At 36.7% G+C, this 19,602-nt stretch overlaps 1 protein-coding gene across 1 annotated transcript in view; it reads right to left on the minus strand.

Annotated features, from left to right (window-relative positions):
- Nucleotides 1-11,786, minus strand: part of HDC (histidine decarboxylase) — a 30,066-nt gene extending 18,280 nt beyond the window's left edge. Inside the window, exons 1-5 of the mRNA XM_003755929.3 lie at nt 11,625-11,786; nt 7,990-8,162; nt 3,930-4,043; nt 2,870-2,992; nt 997-1,131 (exon numbers count right to left, since the gene is read on the minus strand). Coding sequence (XP_003755977.1) covers nt 997-1,131; nt 2,870-2,992; nt 3,930-4,043; nt 7,990-8,162; nt 11,625-11,652 — 573 coding nt within the window. The 5' untranslated portion in view covers nt 11,653-11,786. The remainder of the gene's footprint in view (nt 1-996; nt 1,132-2,869; nt 2,993-3,929; nt 4,044-7,989; nt 8,163-11,624) is intronic.
- Nucleotides 11,787-19,602: the final 7,816 nt, after the last annotated feature.

Below are 19,602 nucleotides of genomic sequence, written 5' to 3' on the forward strand. Positions count from 1 at the left end.
AACAGAAACACAGAGTTGGTCAGATTTGGCTCTCAGGCAGTAATTTGCTCACCCTTGCCCTAATAGTGTCAATCCAGACCAAGAGAAGACCATGAGGAAAAGTATAAAGATGACAGTCATGATAGGAAGGAAGAATTTGTTCTCTCCTCCAGAGACTGGCACCCAAGAGTGAAACCCCAACAACACCTGGTCTATACTCCAATGATATCAAAAAAAGGAAATGATTCATATGGACAAAAATATTTATAAGAATGTTTTCTGTTGTAACAAATAACCAGAAACTAAGGCTATATCCAACAACAGGAGAATGGCTGAACAAATTATAGATTATGAATGTAATGGAATATTATCGTGCCATCTGAGAAAATGTGACAGATGATAAAAGATGACAAATGATAGTGTGACAAATTTGTCACACTAAGAGAAACTGGGGAAGATTTATATAAATTATAAGGAGTGAAATGAGCAGAACCAGAATAATTTGTACAGTGACTACAGCACTGTGAGAGAAAACAATTTTGTAAGAATTACGGCCCATGATCAATATAATGACCAGCTAAGACTCCAGAAGACTCATTTTGAATCACAGAGACGATGGGCTAGAAGTACAGAATTAGATATCCATCTCCAGACATGACCAACATGTACGTTTATTTTTGTTTGACTGTACTCGTTTCTTTCAAGGGAGGGTTTCTTTTTTTGGAGGGGAGGGAAAGAATTATGGGGGAAAAGAGAAAAGAATGACAGTGATTTTTTTTAAAGCATAAGGAATATTTTTTAAATTACACAGAAGAAATAGAAGTAAATTTAGAAGAGAATATAGATATGGTAATGTTAGGGCTATCATATACAATTCTCATTCCTGCTATTTATTGTATATGGAAATGTTTGTGTTTGTTGATATCTGTCACATTCATAATAACCAAAAAGAAAAGTTATTTTTCAAAGTCCCAATCCCCTCTTGTCAGTACCCTCTCTCAGTATAGGAGATCTCACCTGATCTGAGGCATAAGCAACAAGCCGAGAGTTCAAGAAAGATTCATCCACATCTGGCTCAGACACTTTCATGTCCTGGATTTTGTTTTTTCTGGCTGCTAACAAAGCTACCAAGGTGGATTCACTGACTGTACTCTGTGAAGGGAGAGAGGTCTTGAGTTCAAATATTCCAGAATAGATTTCATTTTATTTTATTTTGGTTTTGTGGCTTTCTATGCTATTCCCCAAGAAAGAACATGATCTCTGCCTAAGGCTGGTCCTCATCCTTCCCCTTTATTTTCCAACCTCTATCATCTTTTCCCATTTGTCCCATGTCCACAGTATACCAAGACATACACTTAATCTGAATATCTCTCTTACTAATTTATTAAATTCAAAAAGAAAAAAAAACCCACAATACCAAAAGAATTATCCTGGAAGGCACAAAAAAATGAGAAGAGAAGAACCAGTCTCTGGTGAATAATTTAAGTTTCCAATATTGAGGAGTAGGGAGGAGATAGAGGTAGGGGAGGAAGGAGAGACACATGGAAATGTATTAAACTTATTTACTTAAAAAAAAAAAAAAAAAAAAAAGATAGGGGCAGTGCAATGGATAGAGCACTGGCCTTGGAGTCAGGAGAACCTGAGTTCAAATCTGGTCTCAGACTTCCAAACACTTTCTAGCTATGTGACCCTGAGCAAGTCATTTAACCCCAACTGAAAGAGAGAGAGAGAAAGAGAAAGAGAGGAGGGAGGGAGCACAGAGCTACAAGGCATGCACAAAGTTCTTAGCTCTAAATTTTAAAAAGTTATGAACTTGGAGTCATGGACTTGGATGAGAGAAAATGACATTCAGGGACTCAATCTCTATATCTGTAAAATGGCATCTTCTCTCCTTCCCAGGTCAAAGCATAAGTTAACTAATCAGGAATTTAATAAGGAAGAACTAAACTATGAAAATAAGTGAAGTCCCATACTAAGAGAATATCTCCTTACATTTCATTTGGAGTTCTCATATATTTCCTTATTTATAATCTTCACTTTCAGAGTTATTTCTCAAAATTCTCAAGGGAACACTCTAAATTGCTTCATATTCCACAAAACACAAAGGCATTCAGACTTGTGGAGGACAACATGGCCAGATCCTGATACTATCTAGCTGAATTGTACCAAAATACTGACTTGTATCCTGGTGACAGATTCTTCCAACGATGAGCAATTTAACACCCAGACTCTGGCTCTATTATTTTCAATAAATTATAGAATAACTGAACTATTTAAGTAACTCTGGCTTAGAGAATCTTAGGAGAGAGCAATATAGGAAAAGAATATGAAGGCTACAAACTTATCCTGCTCATTTCTCCCCTCTCTACGGTTTTGTAGGACCTATGAATTAAATTTCCTATATAATCTACAATCCTCGATTATCCAGTCTCACAATAAGGGCAGGAAGGAGTTTCTGTCTATGTATGGTTTGGGGGTGGCTGTGGAGGGATATAAGGGAAATCAGGTTCATATGAATGTAGTAATATGATGATTTATTGATTTTCTTTTAATGAAAGAAGACAGGGAAAAGGGAAGAGGGATAATGGACAGAGAAAAGAAAAGCAAAAAGAAAAGAGGAAATATGAAATGGAAGAGGTAAGGATAAGGGAAGAATATGAAAGAATGAAAAGGCAAGGAGAAGAAAAATAGGAGATGGGGAAGAAGAAAAAGAAAGGGAAAAGCAGTTAGGGAAAGTAAAATTTAAAAGAATATATTATAGTGTGAGTAGTACAAAAGGGATACTTATAAACAGGAGGTCTAGAGAGCTAGAAAGACAGATTTGTCATTCACTTCCTAAACCAGCAGTTTTTCCTAATTCCAAAAGCAAGAGCACGCCTTCATGAGACACCTGTAAGACACCTCCTCCCTGGCTGTTTGGGTGATGGTGTAGGAAGTGTTCCGGGAGGCCTAACATTTTTGCCAGCCAATCCATAACATTCATCTCGAGCTCAGTACAGGCTGGACTGGAAGCCTGGAACAGAGAAAAGGAAAAAGTCAGGACCTAAATCCCAGCTGCAAGGAATATTCTCACCCACCCATCCATAAAACTGGGAAAAAGCTACTCATCTGCATAACCCTAGATCAAACCACTTTCCCTTGTGTGGGAAGCAAAGATCTCCCGGGAGCAAGAAGAGATCAGTGAGTGACAGGCAGGCTCCCGGCTTTCACTTCCCTCCCACCCTCCAGCTCTCCAGTGGGCTAAGGGAAAGGGGAGAAGGGAGCTTCCAGGCAGCTGATTATCTCTCAGTTAGAAGTCAGCTAATCCCTTAACAATGCTGGCCGGGGGTCACTAATTCCATCTGGCCTTACAAAAAATAATATGCCTGGGGGCAATTTAGATAAACAAGGACTTTCCCAGCATATCCCATAAGAGCAGAACTGGGGGAGTAGGGGATAGCTAAAAGCTTGAAATTTTTGGAAATAAAATAAAATATTAATTTATGCACAAAGTAGAAAAAATATATTATTACTCAGTACAAAATTATTACTCAATTTTTTTTTGGATTATGAACCATTTCTCAGAATGTTTTACAATGCATAAAATAAAATACATCAATTATATTTAATCAGTTATATTAAAAATAAAGATGTCATTTTCTCCCATCCACGTTCATGACTCCATCAAATTTATCCACAAACTGTGGAACTCAGGGTTAAGAACTCTTGCCATAGAGATAACATAGACTAAAACTCTAAGTTCAAGCAGTGTTGAGAAAATGACAGAAGGGAACTTGGTGGTGGTAGAGAGATGATACATCTCCATATCAAGAAGAATAACTATGCTCTTTGTCGCCACAGTCAGAGAAAGGAAAAAGGAAAACAGGTTACAAGTCTGATGGAAGATGCCACGATTCCTGTTCTTGTTCCCCCTACCAATAACAGCTTGCTTCCCTGACCCTGCTACTTACCCAGGTGAATCCTAAGCAGTTAATAGCATCTGCTAACATGTCTCCTAACAGAGACGGCCAGGAGGTCAGGGCTGGAAAGTAGGCATGCATATGGGGGCTCTGCCAGTGGACCACCTGGGAGAGAACATGCAAAGAACGTCACATCTGAGGCCCAAGTTCCTTCCAAAGCACAATGAAAGGACATAGAGAGGAGGCCATTTACTCTTTCGAAACAAAATTCAAAGAACATTTTTCCCTCCATCAATTCTAAAGTCACCTGAAATCCTTCATATCCCAGAAAAGCCTTTGGTTGAAAGGAGACAATTTCATCCGATCCAATCGAGAGGCACACATTATTCCCAGGGCATAACACATAGCATAGATGCTTGATAAAGTATTAGTGAATTGCTAAACATTTAGTGAACTGAATCTCTTGACTTTACTGTTAACTCTCAGTGTGTGTAGTTACTTACAACAATAGTAATAACTAACATTTATATAACACTTACTATGTGCCAGGCACTATGCTAAAATCCAGCAAATAGTACAAGTACCTTGCATACTGTAGTCAGGAAGGTCTCAATTTGAAACTTGCCTCAGAGATTTGTCACACTCGTGGTAAGTATCAGAGGTGGGAATTTGATGAGGGTCCTTCGATTCCGTTGCCAGAACTCTTTCCCCTGTACCTCACATAAGTCTTAACCTAATAGACCATAAACTCATTGAAGTATCTTACTCATCTTTATTCTCCAGAGATGTTCGTAATAGCACAGTTCACATAGCAGGCATTTAATGACTGCTGTATGGATGGATGGATAGATGGATGGGCACACTAACCAAAGATATGCTTCCAGGAGAGCCAAGTCAAGGAACTACTGCCCCTAGATATATCTCAGGAAGCTGGTTCAGTCTTTGGGATGAAAGGTTATGGCCTATTATCATTCTTCAACAATAACTGTTGATGGGTTCCCCCTTCACAACTGCTACCATCTAGTGATTATATCAAGAGTTTAATCGCCAGCTCTTACTAGATAAATTATCTAATCCTGATGAGACTTTATCAAAGGCAGACAGACACCTATTTTCTAAGATAAGCATCTTTGGCTCTGCCTAGCAACAACCACTAAATTTCATTACATCAAGCAAATCAGCTGTTTCTCCTACACTTTTTGACCGTTACTTTGCTTGCTTCCTTCTAGGCAAGGAGACAGGAGATTGCAGCTGCCAGATTACAGTTAGCAGAGGGGTCATCCTACGGAATGGAATCACTGATCATCTCATCCAGGAAACAGCTCCTTCTGATAAAGTTTCACTTGTATTTTTTTAAATGGTATTTTGTGTTGCATGGTTTAAAAAGCACTAGAATTATCAGAAATGTCTTCCCTTCATTTTGTTGCCATGACACTTTTACTTTAATTAATTCTCTTTACTGCACTCTCCATTCTAGTCATAATGGACAACCAGTTGTTCCCAACAAATACCAATCATGATAAAAATAGCTCCCCAAGTCTGTAAGATACTCTTTCACCTCCAACTGGAGTTGAATCTCATCACAGGACAGCTCAATTGCCACCCCCAAAGTATTTTTCCTGATCTCCACTCCACCACCTACTCCAATTACTAGTACTTGTAATTACTTTTTAATATGCTGCATATATCTTTTGTATTTACATATCTGAGTATATATTCTTCTCCATCCCACTCCACCTTACACTACAATAAAATGTAAGTTCTCTGAAGACAAGTAACATTTTTTAATCTATCTTCAATGCCTTACATGCAGTAAGGACTTTTTTGGGTCTCTATCTCCAGTGCCTTGCACATTATAGGTGCTTTTTGTTTCTATCTTCAGAATTTTGAAGATAATAGATTCTTAATAAATGTTCAGGAATTATAATGGTTTTCCTAAGCCACATGGAACAATACTAGAACTCAAGCATTCCATGTTGATAATGTCATTAAATTTCAGAATATTAGAACTAGAAGAAACTAAGTTTTACAGATTAGGAAACTGAAATCTAGATGAAAGTGAAATAGTAAGGCCAAGCTCACACAGTGAGTGACTGGCAGAGTCAGGACTAGAAATCTGCTGACTCTTAGTCCAACACACTTTCCACTACAAAAGAAGCCTCCATGCAGTTTAAGAAATGATCACACAATAAATAGTAATTTAATTGTGAATAATACATTGTGAGTCACCTTCAATGACAGAGGTTGAATTAGGTGACCCCTAAGTTGCTTTCCAAGGTTTAAGATCCTATAGTCTTAAAAAAAAGTTTTGCATTTTAGCTGAATTCTGGAAGATGGGACAGGAGTATGTGACTCTAGTCTAAACTCAGAAAGCCACTTAATTGTGAGTGGCTTTTCAATCATAATTATACCTCAATTATATCCCCATTTCTACAGTTGTCATATGGGAAAAAAGCATTAGTTCCTCTAGTACTTTAGCAAGACCTAATAGTAATCACAATCACAATAATAATAATCGGAAATAATAATAAATAGCTAGTACGTTTGATAACTTTAAGATTGGCAAAGCACTTTAACATAGATTATTTTTCATTTGACTCTCACCTCTAGCCTTGCTGGTTCTGCCTTCCTATCTGCTTTCTTTTCTCTACTCACATAGTCAGCCTTATCACTTCACGCCTGGACTATTGCAATAGCCTACTAATTTATCTTCCTTCTTCTGGTCTTTTTCCATTCCAATCCATCCTCCACTCAGACGCCCAATTTTTCTAAAATATAGGTCTGATTATATCACTCCCCTATTCAAGAAAGTGGGATGACTCCCAGTTGATTCTACAATAAAATATTTCATCGTGGTATTCCTTTTTTGTATGTTTTATAATTATACAATTATTAGTACAGTCATACACGTATATAAATTATAAATAAGTAAATATACACATAATGGGGATTTTGCTCAAAAAAATTTTATTGATCAGGATGAGATCAAACGAGTTTGGAGATCACTGTTTGAATGAAAAGAAAAGGCATGCGTTTGCCACTCACATCATCAGTTTGCTTGCCTCTATTCCATTGATATAGACCACATCCCTAACTCAGGGATGAGTGATATATCTATCACATATATGTGTTCTTTAAAAAATAAATTAAAATGGACTTTTGGACCCAAGAGAGATAAGCAAAAGAGTATAAAATAGTATGCTTCAGTCATCAATTCAATCCTGGGCTAACTACTTTACTTCTTTGGTTTCAATTTCCTCACCTGTAAAATGAGGAAGTTGAATGAGATTAACTCCAAAGTCCTTCCAAATTTCTGTTTTATATGTTCTCAAGTCTCTTCTTACCTAAACATTCTGTGATTCTATGAAATCAATCCCCATAACTAGGAAAGTAAGATAGAACACATACCTCCTTATAGGCAGTGGGGAGGCAGGCTCGGAAGAATTTTGTCAACAAAAGGAATAGCTGACACTTGACATAAGAAGAGTGAGGAACAAATCAGTGTGGTAAAACAGAAAGAATACTTGGATGAGGGTTTAAATCCTGACTGCCACTTACTATCTGTGTGATCTTAGGAAAGGCATTTAACTTTTCTTGGTCTCATTTCCTTTACCTACAAAATGAAAGGTTTGGACTAGATGACCCCTAAAGTGGGAGTTTCCAGTTCCAAATCTATGACTGATGATGAGTCTTAAAATGTTAAAAACAAGTCCAGTCCAGTCTCGAAATCCAGTGCCCTAGAGTCACCCAACTCAACAAGGCAAATGAAGTATTGACAGTCATCGTCAACACATCTGTTAAGTGCTGACACTGTGCTATTCACGCCAAATGTGTCACAATCATGCCAAAAGATATCCAGCTAGCACGCCGCATATGTGGAGAACGTGCTCAAACTCCACTAGGATGGGAAACATTCTTCATTCTCAAAACAGAAAAAAAATCTCTTCTTCCTGTTATTGGTAGTTCTGAACATTAGATATTTGTGTCCTGCTTGACTCTCTAGAAAATCCAAGTTTAAGCATCACCTCACACCAAGTATCTGCTCCTATCCTCAAACTGGTATAACAGAATTATTTGCCCTTTTCCCTTTGGTGTTGTGCCCATTTCTTACCCCAGGCATAATGATCTTCTCAATGTCTCCAAAAATGGTGTCCCAGCTGTCTGGTTCCACAGGGGCACTGTCAGGCAGCTGGCTTCTCATGTAACCTGGTTGCACATCAGGTGTAACCCGCCTCTCCCTCACAGTGCTCAGATAATGGAAAATGTAATCCACCATCTCCTTTCCTGAAAAGAGAGCAAAAGAAAGAGGCTACTCTTTGTGACTTAAAGGTACTCTTATATCATTATCCAGACCTCATCATGCCCTCTACCCTAAAAAGTGATGCTGAGACATGTTGGAGAAGAGAGAAAAAAGGGATGAAGAGCTCTCCTTCAGCTGACAATATTTTTCCCTATTTTTTTTATTATGAACTTTAAGAACATCGAATAAAATAGACATTTCCACATATGTAATAGAGCAAAAAAGAGAATTATACATGAAACTTCAGATCTCTACTGTATGTGCTTGTTTTTCTTTTTAAGGATATAGTACTGCTTTTTAAGTATACAGTAAGCTTGTTTAACTTGTAATTTTCAATGTTATCCTACTTGTCTGTGATTCTTTTTGCCATGCTTTTTATTTTCTCTGAATTAAAAAAAAAAAAGACATTTCAATGACACTCTTTTCTTTCTTTTCCTTTTCTTTCTTCCTTTAAAAAAAAATCTTATCCTTATTCCTCATTGCCCTTCCACTGTCCACCACTGGGAAATTTAAAACGAAGAAAAACAAAACTCATGTAACAAAGATGCACAATAATCAAAACACACTCCTTCACTAGCAATATCCAAACATTTTATATCTTATTATTTACTTTCAGGTGGCAATGTGTTGAATTTTTTGGAGAGTTTCAGCTTATATGGCTTTCTCCCTTGTGGGAATATTTCCTGTAAACCTAGTCACAAAGATCTTTATGAATTCTGGACCAATTATTACTCCTAAGAGAAAAAAAAAAAGTGATACAGAATAAAGAAAGAACAATTAAACAATAAAAAGTAAGAGCCAGAGGAACAATTTTATATAATAACAACATGGCAAAGATAATTTTGAAAGACTTAAGAACTCTAATGAATGTAATGACTAACTGAATCCTGAAGGACTCAAGATGGAACTTGTCTACCTCATGATATTAGTCAATGGATTCAAGATGCAGACCAAGACACACATTTTTGGACATGGTCAATGTGGGAATTTCTTTTTATTGACCATGCACATTTGTTCCAAGGATTTTGTTTTTCTTTTCTTTTCTTTGCCCCGTTAAATTGGGAGGGTGGAATGAAAGGGTAAGAAAATAAATTCTTGTTAATTAAAAATGAAACTTTTTTTAAGGAAATAAGAAAAAAAATGAAGTAATCTTTTCTCCTTTCCCATTTTATAGAACCATTTTAATATAAAAAGAATTTTTGGAATCATTTTATAGAAGCCATGAACTAACATAAGTTTATATAGATTCAATTACAAAATGCTCCTAAAGAAATAACGATTTAAAATGTGGGACATATTCAATGTTCATGACTAGTCTATATAAATAAAATAAAAATGACAATGCTAGAATGTCATTAAGTTCATTTCTTCCCTCTTCTAAGAAGAAATTTTTGAGTTATTTTATCTTTTCATTTTTTTCATCAAAGCCATCTGAAAACAAATAATGTTTAAGAACATCTGTACCAATGTCTCATCACACACACACTCTCTCTCTCTCTCTCTCTCTCTCTCTCTATTCTCTGACCACATCCTGATCCTTGAAATTATAGTCATTTCTCTCTAAATCCTTAAGAGACATAAGATTTTAATTTTCTATCAATAAAAAGGGGAAAGAGTATATTTATGCAGCATTCTGGAGTCTGGGGGGAAAGGGGAGAAATTCCCCAAAGTTGAGGTGGCAACATTGACAAATGCTTTCTCTTATTTCTTCATGGCTGTTCCTAGCCTTTTTATTTTCAATCAAGTTCTCATTGATATAATGTCCATGCAAAATTCTCATCTGATGATCTTGGGCAAAACTATGAAACAGGCCAAGTTTGTTGTAAGCATCTTTCCCACCTTTCCTTTCTGTTTCCTTCAGACCCTCACAAAGGTGCTCTTGCTGCCTGACCCAGACTCCAAAGAATTCTCTCCAGTTCAACACCACTTCCATAGGTCTTTCCATACTTTTTTGCTGAGTCAATTGAGGAAAGTGACTTGCCCAAGGTCACACAGCTAGGAAGTGTTAAGTGTCTGAGGTCGGATTTGAAATCAGGTCCTCCTGATTTGAGGGCTGGTACTCTATCCACTGCACCACCTAGCTGCCCCTGTCTTTCCATATTCCAAGATATCTAGACTATCTCTTTAGTCTCCTCTCCAACTCCCATGGATTCTTGTCTCAAAACAAATACCCTCAGAGAGGAATGCTATGAAGTAATTGTCTTTTTCTGAAAGAAATCTATTAAAATGAGTTTAGACCAAGTTAGTATATTTCTATTCCTTACGGGATATTTAAGAGGAAATTCCTTTGATCCGAAAGAATGACTCCCTAATAGTGGAATATCAAGAAATAAGGCAGGTCAGTAGAGGAAATATGTTGGGTTGGGAGCACTGAGGAAAGCTTTCTTAGAGCCCCATAAATCATGCAAGATAGACAGTTATGTTATCCTTCTTTACAGGATCCTTAACCTGGAGCTCATTAAATACATAGGTATGTGTATATACACATATGCATATTGCAATACATCTCTCTCTATATGCACATGAACATGTGTGTGCATATATGGATGTACACAGAGATATGTATAAATGTATTCCAATATAATTGGTTTCCTTTGTGATATTATGCATTTTTTATGTATTTAAAAACATTATTTTGACAAGTCCCTAGGCTTCACCAGACTGCCAAAAGATACAAGAAGAGTGATGAAATGGTTGAGTCAAGACTATGCTTTGAGGAGAGGAGATAGTAAGACTGACTCTAGATATATATTTATTTGTGGAATGGAAAGGAAGAAAAAATATTTTGCATAAAATATATGTATGTATGTATGTATATATATATACATATATATATATATATGGTAAAAAACTACTTTTTTTCCTTTTTTAAAACCTTCAGGATAAAATATAAACTCCTCTAATAAGCATTCAAAACTATTCATGACTGGCCTATTTCTACCTTTCCAATCTTTTGCATACATTATACTTCACCATACATTCTATAAGTTATACATATACTGTTCCAACAATAATATACTCCATATCTCTATGCTTTTGTAGTAGCTTGTCCCCATGCTAAGAATGTAGTCTCCCTCATCTCCACCACTTAGAAACCCTGGTTTTGCTCAAGAATCAGTTTAAATTCTACCTTTTAGAAGATGTTTTTCCTGACCATTACCCACCCTCCCCAGTTGTTAGTGCCCTTCTCTCAAACTATTTTGTATTTATTTGTGTATATATATACTGACTCTCCTGACAGAATGTGAAGTTCCTCAGAACTTTTTAGAAGAGAGAGAGAGAGAGAGAGAAGGGAGAGAATATGCACTCCATCTCACATTACTTAATAAAAACAATATTGTACACCATAGTTATATTCCAAAACTTCATAGCAGACCACCAGGAATCTGAGCTGCCTAGCAGATAATTCTAGGAGAAATAGACAAAGCAATATACAAATCATTTACCTCTCTCTCTGTATTCCCTCAGGTCCATGATGCGTCTCTGAATCCTCTGCTCCTTTTACAACCAAGTTAGGTTTTGTCCTGATGTGCAGTTACTGTAGGAGGCTTTGAGCAGATAGAGTAGCACAGCTTTCTCAAAGGACTCTTCAGGTTCCTCATTCTCCAGGCAGCTTTTATCCCTCCTTTATCTAAAGGACTCACGTCATAGGGAGGCAACATCTTTTCTCCTCTGTGTCAACCCCACCCCTTTGTTCCCTTCAGGATGCAGTTGATTGGCCTTTGAGGCTTCTGGATATGTATGTATGTATATATAATTTTCCCCCTTTTCAGTAATCTTTTCCTCTGATATCAAATAAACTCTTACTCCACACTTTTGTGAATAATGACCAGGAAGCTGGTTTGTCAAGATAAAAAGGAGTTTCTGAATTAATATGATTGAAGACCAAATATGGACAGTTTCCCATTAATGTAGGTGGATAGTCATTCAGATCATTCTTGCATGTGATTCTTACAATCAATGGAATCTAAAACAAAATATCATACAACTTTATGAACAGCCACCTGATCATTAGTTTGATCATAAACCGACCTAGAAGAACATGCTGATTTCATCATCCCATTACCCTTCTATTATCCTATTAACCCTAGGTTTACTATCATACATTTCTATTACTGAAGTTGTGATGGAAAAGGAAAACTATTTCTCATCTTTGATCAAAGGGATTTTTGATGTATGGGATCTAGAAATACTTTAGAAACCATTTTACAAATGATTACATACATACATACACACACAGATTCATATATACATTTACTTGTTCATACATATGTTACATGTTTGAGAGTGCTTTAGAAAATGCAATAACTTAAAATAAAAAATAAATAACATAGTTTAGGAAAAATAAACAAGTTAGAATTTTCAATTTTCATATCCATTTGATACTAGGATATTAGTAGAGACCTTTCCTCCAAAATTGGCATATCTCAATTTTCCTACATTCAACAAATATTTATTATGTGACTAGAATAAGCAGAGAATTTAGGCCCTTTAGAAGATAACAAAATATAATACCTACCTTACAGTTTATAATAAAGAAGGAGTTTGAGGACCTACCATCATTCCAGTTAGCCAGTTTTTGACAAACTTCCAGTTACTCTTTTGATTCTTTCAGTCCTTTACCCCTTACATCCAATTGCTCCAATCTTCCTGATTCTTCCTTTCTCATGTCTCTTCATTTGTCCCTTTCTCTCCAACCTTATCTCTGAATATCTCCAATAGTTGGCTATCCTCTCATTCATCCATCCTACACAACTGATAGAATAAATTTCTCAAATTTTTATTGTTGTTTTCCTTCTCCCAAAAATATCCAGATGTTTTGTTATGTCAAATCAACATGCACACTTCACACGAATGTTTGAGGAGCTCTCTCAATTGGCCACCCCCTCAATCCATCACTACTGTCATCACCACATCCCTACAAGCTATCTCTGGTAATTCATTATCACATCCTCTAAACTAACCAAAACAATCTGGTTGCTGTCCCCACATATGGTTTCCCACCCTTGTGATCTGACTAAAATGGAGTACAATAGGATTCATTTCCATATATTTTCTTCCCCTCTTAATACGATATCACATTTGGGGTTCACACAATGGCTCTATACTGCTTCTTCTTGTTAGTTTCACTCATGTCTGTGCTGCTTTTCCATGCTTAATTTTTAGCAATTAGAAGACACTAACCCCCTTCCCAAAATACCCCATAGACCTTTTCTTTCTTTTACATTTATGTCTAATCAATCTTTTCTCACTTGTTTTATTTTACCACATTTTGATCCTTAAGTGAAATACCTTAAATTTTCCCCTCTGAATATGTTAGAATTCTTACAAGGTGCTAAGTCACTGGAATTGATAGAGACAATAATTATTTAATTTAGCATGGTACGTAACAGTTCTCTAGTTCACTAATGAACTTAGTACTTATTAAAGTTCACACCTTTCACACCTTTAAGATTCACACCTTTAAGAGAGCACATATAAGCTAGGAGCCTCAACCAGGATGGACTCCAGGAGATTCACAAGTCAGGAAGGACAAATCCATTAATCCACAAGTCCACTCTCGGAGGCAGAGGCAGATTCATTCCAACTTCCACCTTTGTGCTGGCTAGAGAAATTCGGAGGGAGCTGGAGGCTGAAGCTGGAGAGGCAAAGGACTAGTGGCAAGAGCTCTTGGAACCAAAGAGAGAGATAGGCCTCTAAGAAAGCTAACCGTGCCCAAGGAAAGAAACAAGACTTAAAAGGAGAAAATAAAGGATTTGGACTTTAATTCCTGGATGCATTTGAGGTGATTATTACTCAGAATTGAAACTAAAGCTGCCTCCAGAAGTCCCCTAAGAAACCTACTCCCAAAGAACTTTATATTTTAAAGAAGAACATTACATTTTGGCGCCTGAACATGGGATAGGCACAATCCTGATTCCAGTGGAAAAGCCTCCGACCTGATCTCAGTGGAAAAATGATTTTCTGTTCCTGATTTCAGTGGAAAAGTCTCGTCGACCCAGAAATTAGGGTGAGTACAAGAAGGAAACTTTGTTAAAGAGCTAAAGTAGCATTTTAGCTAAAATGGGACAGATGTTTAGAAAACAACCTTCTGTTTTTCTTCAAGGAAAATGTGTAGAGAGCATTGTCAGGGTTATGAAAAGCCAAGGTTTGATTATAATTTGGGAGCAGATCACTGAACTGTACAGTACACATCTCCTTGGTTCTATATGGGAAAAGAATTGGATCCAGATGAGTGGAAATTAGTAGAACAACTAGGTGAATACTACAATTCCAATCCAAACTCAATTTCCAAAAATACACTTAATACATATAATTTAATACAACTGGTTTTAAGAAATTATGTAAGTGTTAGAATAAGGAAAAAGAATAAAGAGCAGGAGGGGGAGGTGCTAAATAAACTAGGTGAAAAGGATGAAGAATCAGATAAGAATGGAGTTAAGTACAATTCTGAGAATGACACTTCACAACAGGAACATTTCCCCTCCCCTGACCTATTCCCCTCAATTAACCCTTCATGGGTGGAGGGAGAAGGAAGAGGAGAGAGGCAGTGACACAACCACCTATGAAGCAGCCTATGACAAGATTACAAAAAGCACTTGTTAAGGCAAAAAATGAAGGACAGGATATATCTGATTTAAAAATAAATGCATATCCTGTGATTGAAGAAATTGACTCTTCAGGTCAAAAAAGGAGAAGATACACTCCTTTTGATCTGGAAAAAATTAAGGATTTGAAAAAGGGTTGCACTCTTTATGGGGCTACATCATCTTATGTTAAGATGTTACTAGATAATTTGTTTTATGAAATCCTAACCCCTAGTGATTGGAAATCCATAGCTAGGACATGTTTAGAACCTGGACAAAACTTATTGTGGCTTTCAGAATATCATGAATTATGTAGGATTCAAGCCAGATGCAATAGGCAAACAGGAACTATTGGACAAATTGCTTTTGACCAACTAGCTGGTGAAAGTCAGTATGGAGAGAATTCAAAACAGATTAATTATCCCATAACAGTGTATGAGCAAATTTCTAAGGCTGCAATAAAAGCTTGGGGTTCTCTCCCAGAAAAAAATGAAGGTAAAGCCTTCACAAAAATAGAGCAAGGTCCCAATGAACTCTTTGTGGATTTTGTGGGATGTTTGCAAACAGCTGTCACAAGAACCATTAGAGAAAATGCAGCTACAGAAATAATGACCAGACAATTGGCTAAGGAAAATGCTAATGAGATTTGCAGAAGAATTATATGGGGACTACACAAAGATGCTCCTTTAGAGGAGATCATAATACACTGTGCCACAGTGGTCACAAATGCTTATTATACCCAAACTATGATGAACATGGGAAGACAGGGTCCCTCTTGGCAAGGTACTTCTAGAGAAAATCATCGAGGTTTTCAGTGTGGAAAACTAGGACATCTGAAAGCTCAGTGTAGATATAGAGATAGAGTGAGAAGACAGGATGAGAGAAAACTCCAAACCCCATGTCCAAAATGTAACCGAAGCTTCCACTGGGCCTCAGAATGTAGATTGACCCAGAGAAATGAGAGGTGGGGCTGAACTTCAAAACCTCAATCAAAAGACAGGTGGGGCATGATGGCAGCTGAGTTTATACCCAGAGAGTCTTTAGAAGGTCAGGACTCTGATGTGATTTATCAGCCAAAAAGCAATCTCATAGCAGAAAGGGATTACATGATCAGTCATCCAAAAAGCAATCACATAGCTGAAAGGTATTACAATTGGGGAGAATACAGGCTTTTTAAATCAACAGGCCAGTGTCCAGTGAAAATAGCTCCAATGGAATTGCCAGGTGATAAGGACAGATTTAAAAAGTGGTAAATAGAAGGGACTAGATAGGTTAACTTCTTGGGAGAAAGAGTTTGCTTGTATTTCTACAGATGGAGAAGGAAACAGATGGGTGGCAATCTGGAAACAAAGGAGAAGACCTAAGAACAAAATCTGCAGGAATCATTGGATTCCCTAACACAAGATAAGACTGTTGCAGGACTTCAAAACTTGCAGGAATTATTGGATTCCTGGCACATGAACTAATGGACAATGGATTCCTTTTGGACTATTTCTAAGACTTATGGACATGTATAATTCCTCATGTTGATTCATGTCATTTGTTACATCACTTCTAGCCTGTGTTATGTTACTATGTGCTTATGTAATTTATGTAATCATGTGTAATACCTCTCATATTGATGGATTTATGTATACCTGTTTTAAGAGTGAGCCCCTTCAGAAACCCACTAATCTGATTTGATTTCCCATTTCCTTTGGTGTTTTCATCTCCCTTCCTGAGATGTCAGGAAGGGCGTGATCACCTCCTTTTTATGGTGTTTTCATTCCTTTTTTGCGGAGTCAGGGAGGTCATGACCATGTATGTTCCAAAATCAAAAGAAAGCAGGAGATGTTAGAATTCTTACAAGGTGCTAAGTCACTGGAATTCGTAGAGACAATAATTATCTAATTTAGCATGTACTTAACATTTCTCTAGTTCACTTATGAACTTAATACTTATTAGAGTTCACACCTCTCACACTTTTAAGAGAGCATATATAAGCTAGGACCCTCAACCAGGATGGACTCTGGGAGATTCACAAGTCAGGATTCAGTCAAGGAGATTCACAAGTCAGGAAGGGCAAACCCACTAACCCACAAGTCCACTCTTAGAGGCAGAATCAGATTCATTCCAACTTCCACCTGTGTGCTGGCTGGAGAGATTCAGAGGGAGCTGGAGAGGCAAAGGACTAGTAGTAAGAGCTCTTGGAACCAAGGAGAGAGATAGGCCTCTAAGAAAGCTAACTATACCCAAGGAAAGAGACAAGACTTAAAAGGAGAAAATAAAGGATTTGGACTTTAATTCCTGGATTCATTTGAGGTGATTATTACTCGGAACTGAAACTAAAGCTGCCTCCAGAAGCCCCCAAGAAACCTGCTCCCAGAGAACATTATATTTTAGAGAAGAGAACATTACACGAATACCACTGTCTTCCAGTTTGCTTTTGTTGTTTCCCATTTTATCAAGGTAATTTTGTACTTTGTACATATTTCCAAAGCATCTGTAATTCACCTAATTTAGTATCACCTTTATATTTCATAAGAATATTTTAAACTCCATTATTCATGTCGTAAATAAAGACATTGCACAGAACAGGACTCTGGATTAATCATGAAAGACAATTTAATTCAATTTTATTAATATTTTTTAAGCAATTGCTGCATTCAGTACACTGTGTTAGGCAAAACCCAAGCAAAATAATGTCCTTAAACTCATGTAGCTTATAGTCAAGTAGAGAAGTCTGAGAATATATTCTGATGACATTCTGCCTTTCCAGTCTTATTTCATTCTACTTTTTTTTTTAAACAGCCCAATAATGGTACAAATCACAGAAACCATCCATGCTCTCCCTATCCTCACAATAATAACCGACATAATGAACTCCTCATTTTTGCTATTTTCTTATCCCCAGTGCCTAACACAGTGGACACAGTATACACTTGAATTGTGAACAAAGTACTAAATGAATTCCTGGGTAGAAATAAAAAATAAATAAACAAGAGATGGTTTCCTAGGAGAGTTGACATTTGAGTTGGATTCTAAATGACCTATGGAAATTAACAAGCTTGGGGTTGAAGAAAATAAACCATGAAGAGATGATGAGTAGACCATTGAGTTATAAAATAAAATGCCTTGGGCTGTTTAAAAAAAAAAAAGTAGAATGAAATAAGACTGGAAAGGCAGAATGACATTAGATTATAGATAGCTCTGAACACCAGAAAAAAAAAAAAAATATCTAACTTTATTTGCTTACCAATAGCCAAAAAAAGCCATTGAAAGATTCTGAGCAAAAAAGGATATGTTAGTTGACATTAAAGACTTGTACTGAGTGCTAATAATAACAACACATAGCCATTGATATATGTATGTTTTTGTGTGTGTGTATGTGTGTGTGTGGTGTGTGTGTGTGTGTATTTCTTTACACTACTAATTATTGTCGATCATCGTTTGGATTTTTACTTCAAATCAATTCATTCACATTAAGTCAAATAATCACTGAATTTCTAAATTATTAGGATTGTAGTTATTTACAAGCAAGAAGGCTCTTTAAAGATCTTGTAGTCCAATTCTCACATTCTATAGCTATGGAAAACTCTAAAAATCAAAATCACAGGTTCCTAGCTTATCAAGGCAATCACTGAATATCACACCTCTGCTCAGAAATCTTCATTGGCTACCTAATGCCTGCAGGATAAAATGTAAAGATCTTAGTCTGGCATTTAAAGTCTTCTCAGTCTAGCTTCTAGTTACCATTCCAGACTTATTTAATATTATTTCTCTTCACGTACTCTATGTTTCAGATGAGCTGGTCTTCTTAATTTTTACCCCAGTCAGTCAATAAGCATTTATTAATAAGTATTATGTGCCAAGCATTATGTTAAGCATTGGGGAAACAAAAAAGCAAAAAAATCTTTTCTCTGTCCTAAAGAAACTAACAATCTAATGGGGGAAAGAAAAGTAAATAACTGTGTATATATACAAGACATATAGAAAATAGATGGAAAGCAATCCCAGAGGACAAGTCATTAGAAGCTGAAGGAAGTAAAGACCTGCAGAAAAAGAGATAGGATTTGAGTTGAATCTTGGAGAAAACCAGTAAAGTTACAAGGCAGAAGTGAAGGGGAACGGCATTCTAGGTATTAGAACAAGAATACAAAAGCATGAAGGTTAGAAGTGGAGTTTCATATGGTAGGAACAGTCAGTAAGCCAGTGTAGCTTGATCACAGAGTTCGTGGAGGGAAGCAAAATCTAACACTAGAAAGATAGAGAGAGAGGTCAAGTTATAAAGGGCTTTACAATAAACTGGGAAAACATTTTTACAGTCAAAGGTTCTGATAAAGGCCTCATTTCCAAAATATATAGAGAATTAACTCTAATTTATAAAAAATCAAGCCATTCTCCAATTGAAAAATGGTCAAAGGATATGAACAGACAATTCTCAGATGAAGAAATTGAAACTATTTCTAGTCATATGAAAAGATGCTCCAAGTCATTATTAATCAGAGAAATGCAAATTAAGACAACTCTAAGATACCACTACACACCTGTCAGATTGGCTAAGATGACAGGAAAAATAATGATGATTGTTGGAGGGGATGTGGGAAAACTGGGACATTGATTCATTGTTGGTGGAGTTGTGAACTAATCCAACCATTTTGGAGAGTAGTTTGAACTATGCTCAAAAAGTTATCAAACTGTGCATACCCTTTGATCCAGCAGTGTTACTACTGGGATTATATCCCAAAGAGATTATAAAGAAGGGAAAGGGACCTGTATGTGCACGAATGTTTGTGGCAGCCCTTTTGTAGTGGCTAGAAACTGAAACTGAATGGATGTCCATCAGTTGGAGAATGGC

Source organism: Sarcophilus harrisii, chromosome 2, assembly GCF_902635505.1.
Source record: "Sarcophilus harrisii chromosome 2, mSarHar1.11, whole genome shotgun sequence".
Taxonomy (NCBI): Eukaryota; Metazoa; Chordata; class Mammalia; order Dasyuromorphia; family Dasyuridae; genus Sarcophilus; species Sarcophilus harrisii.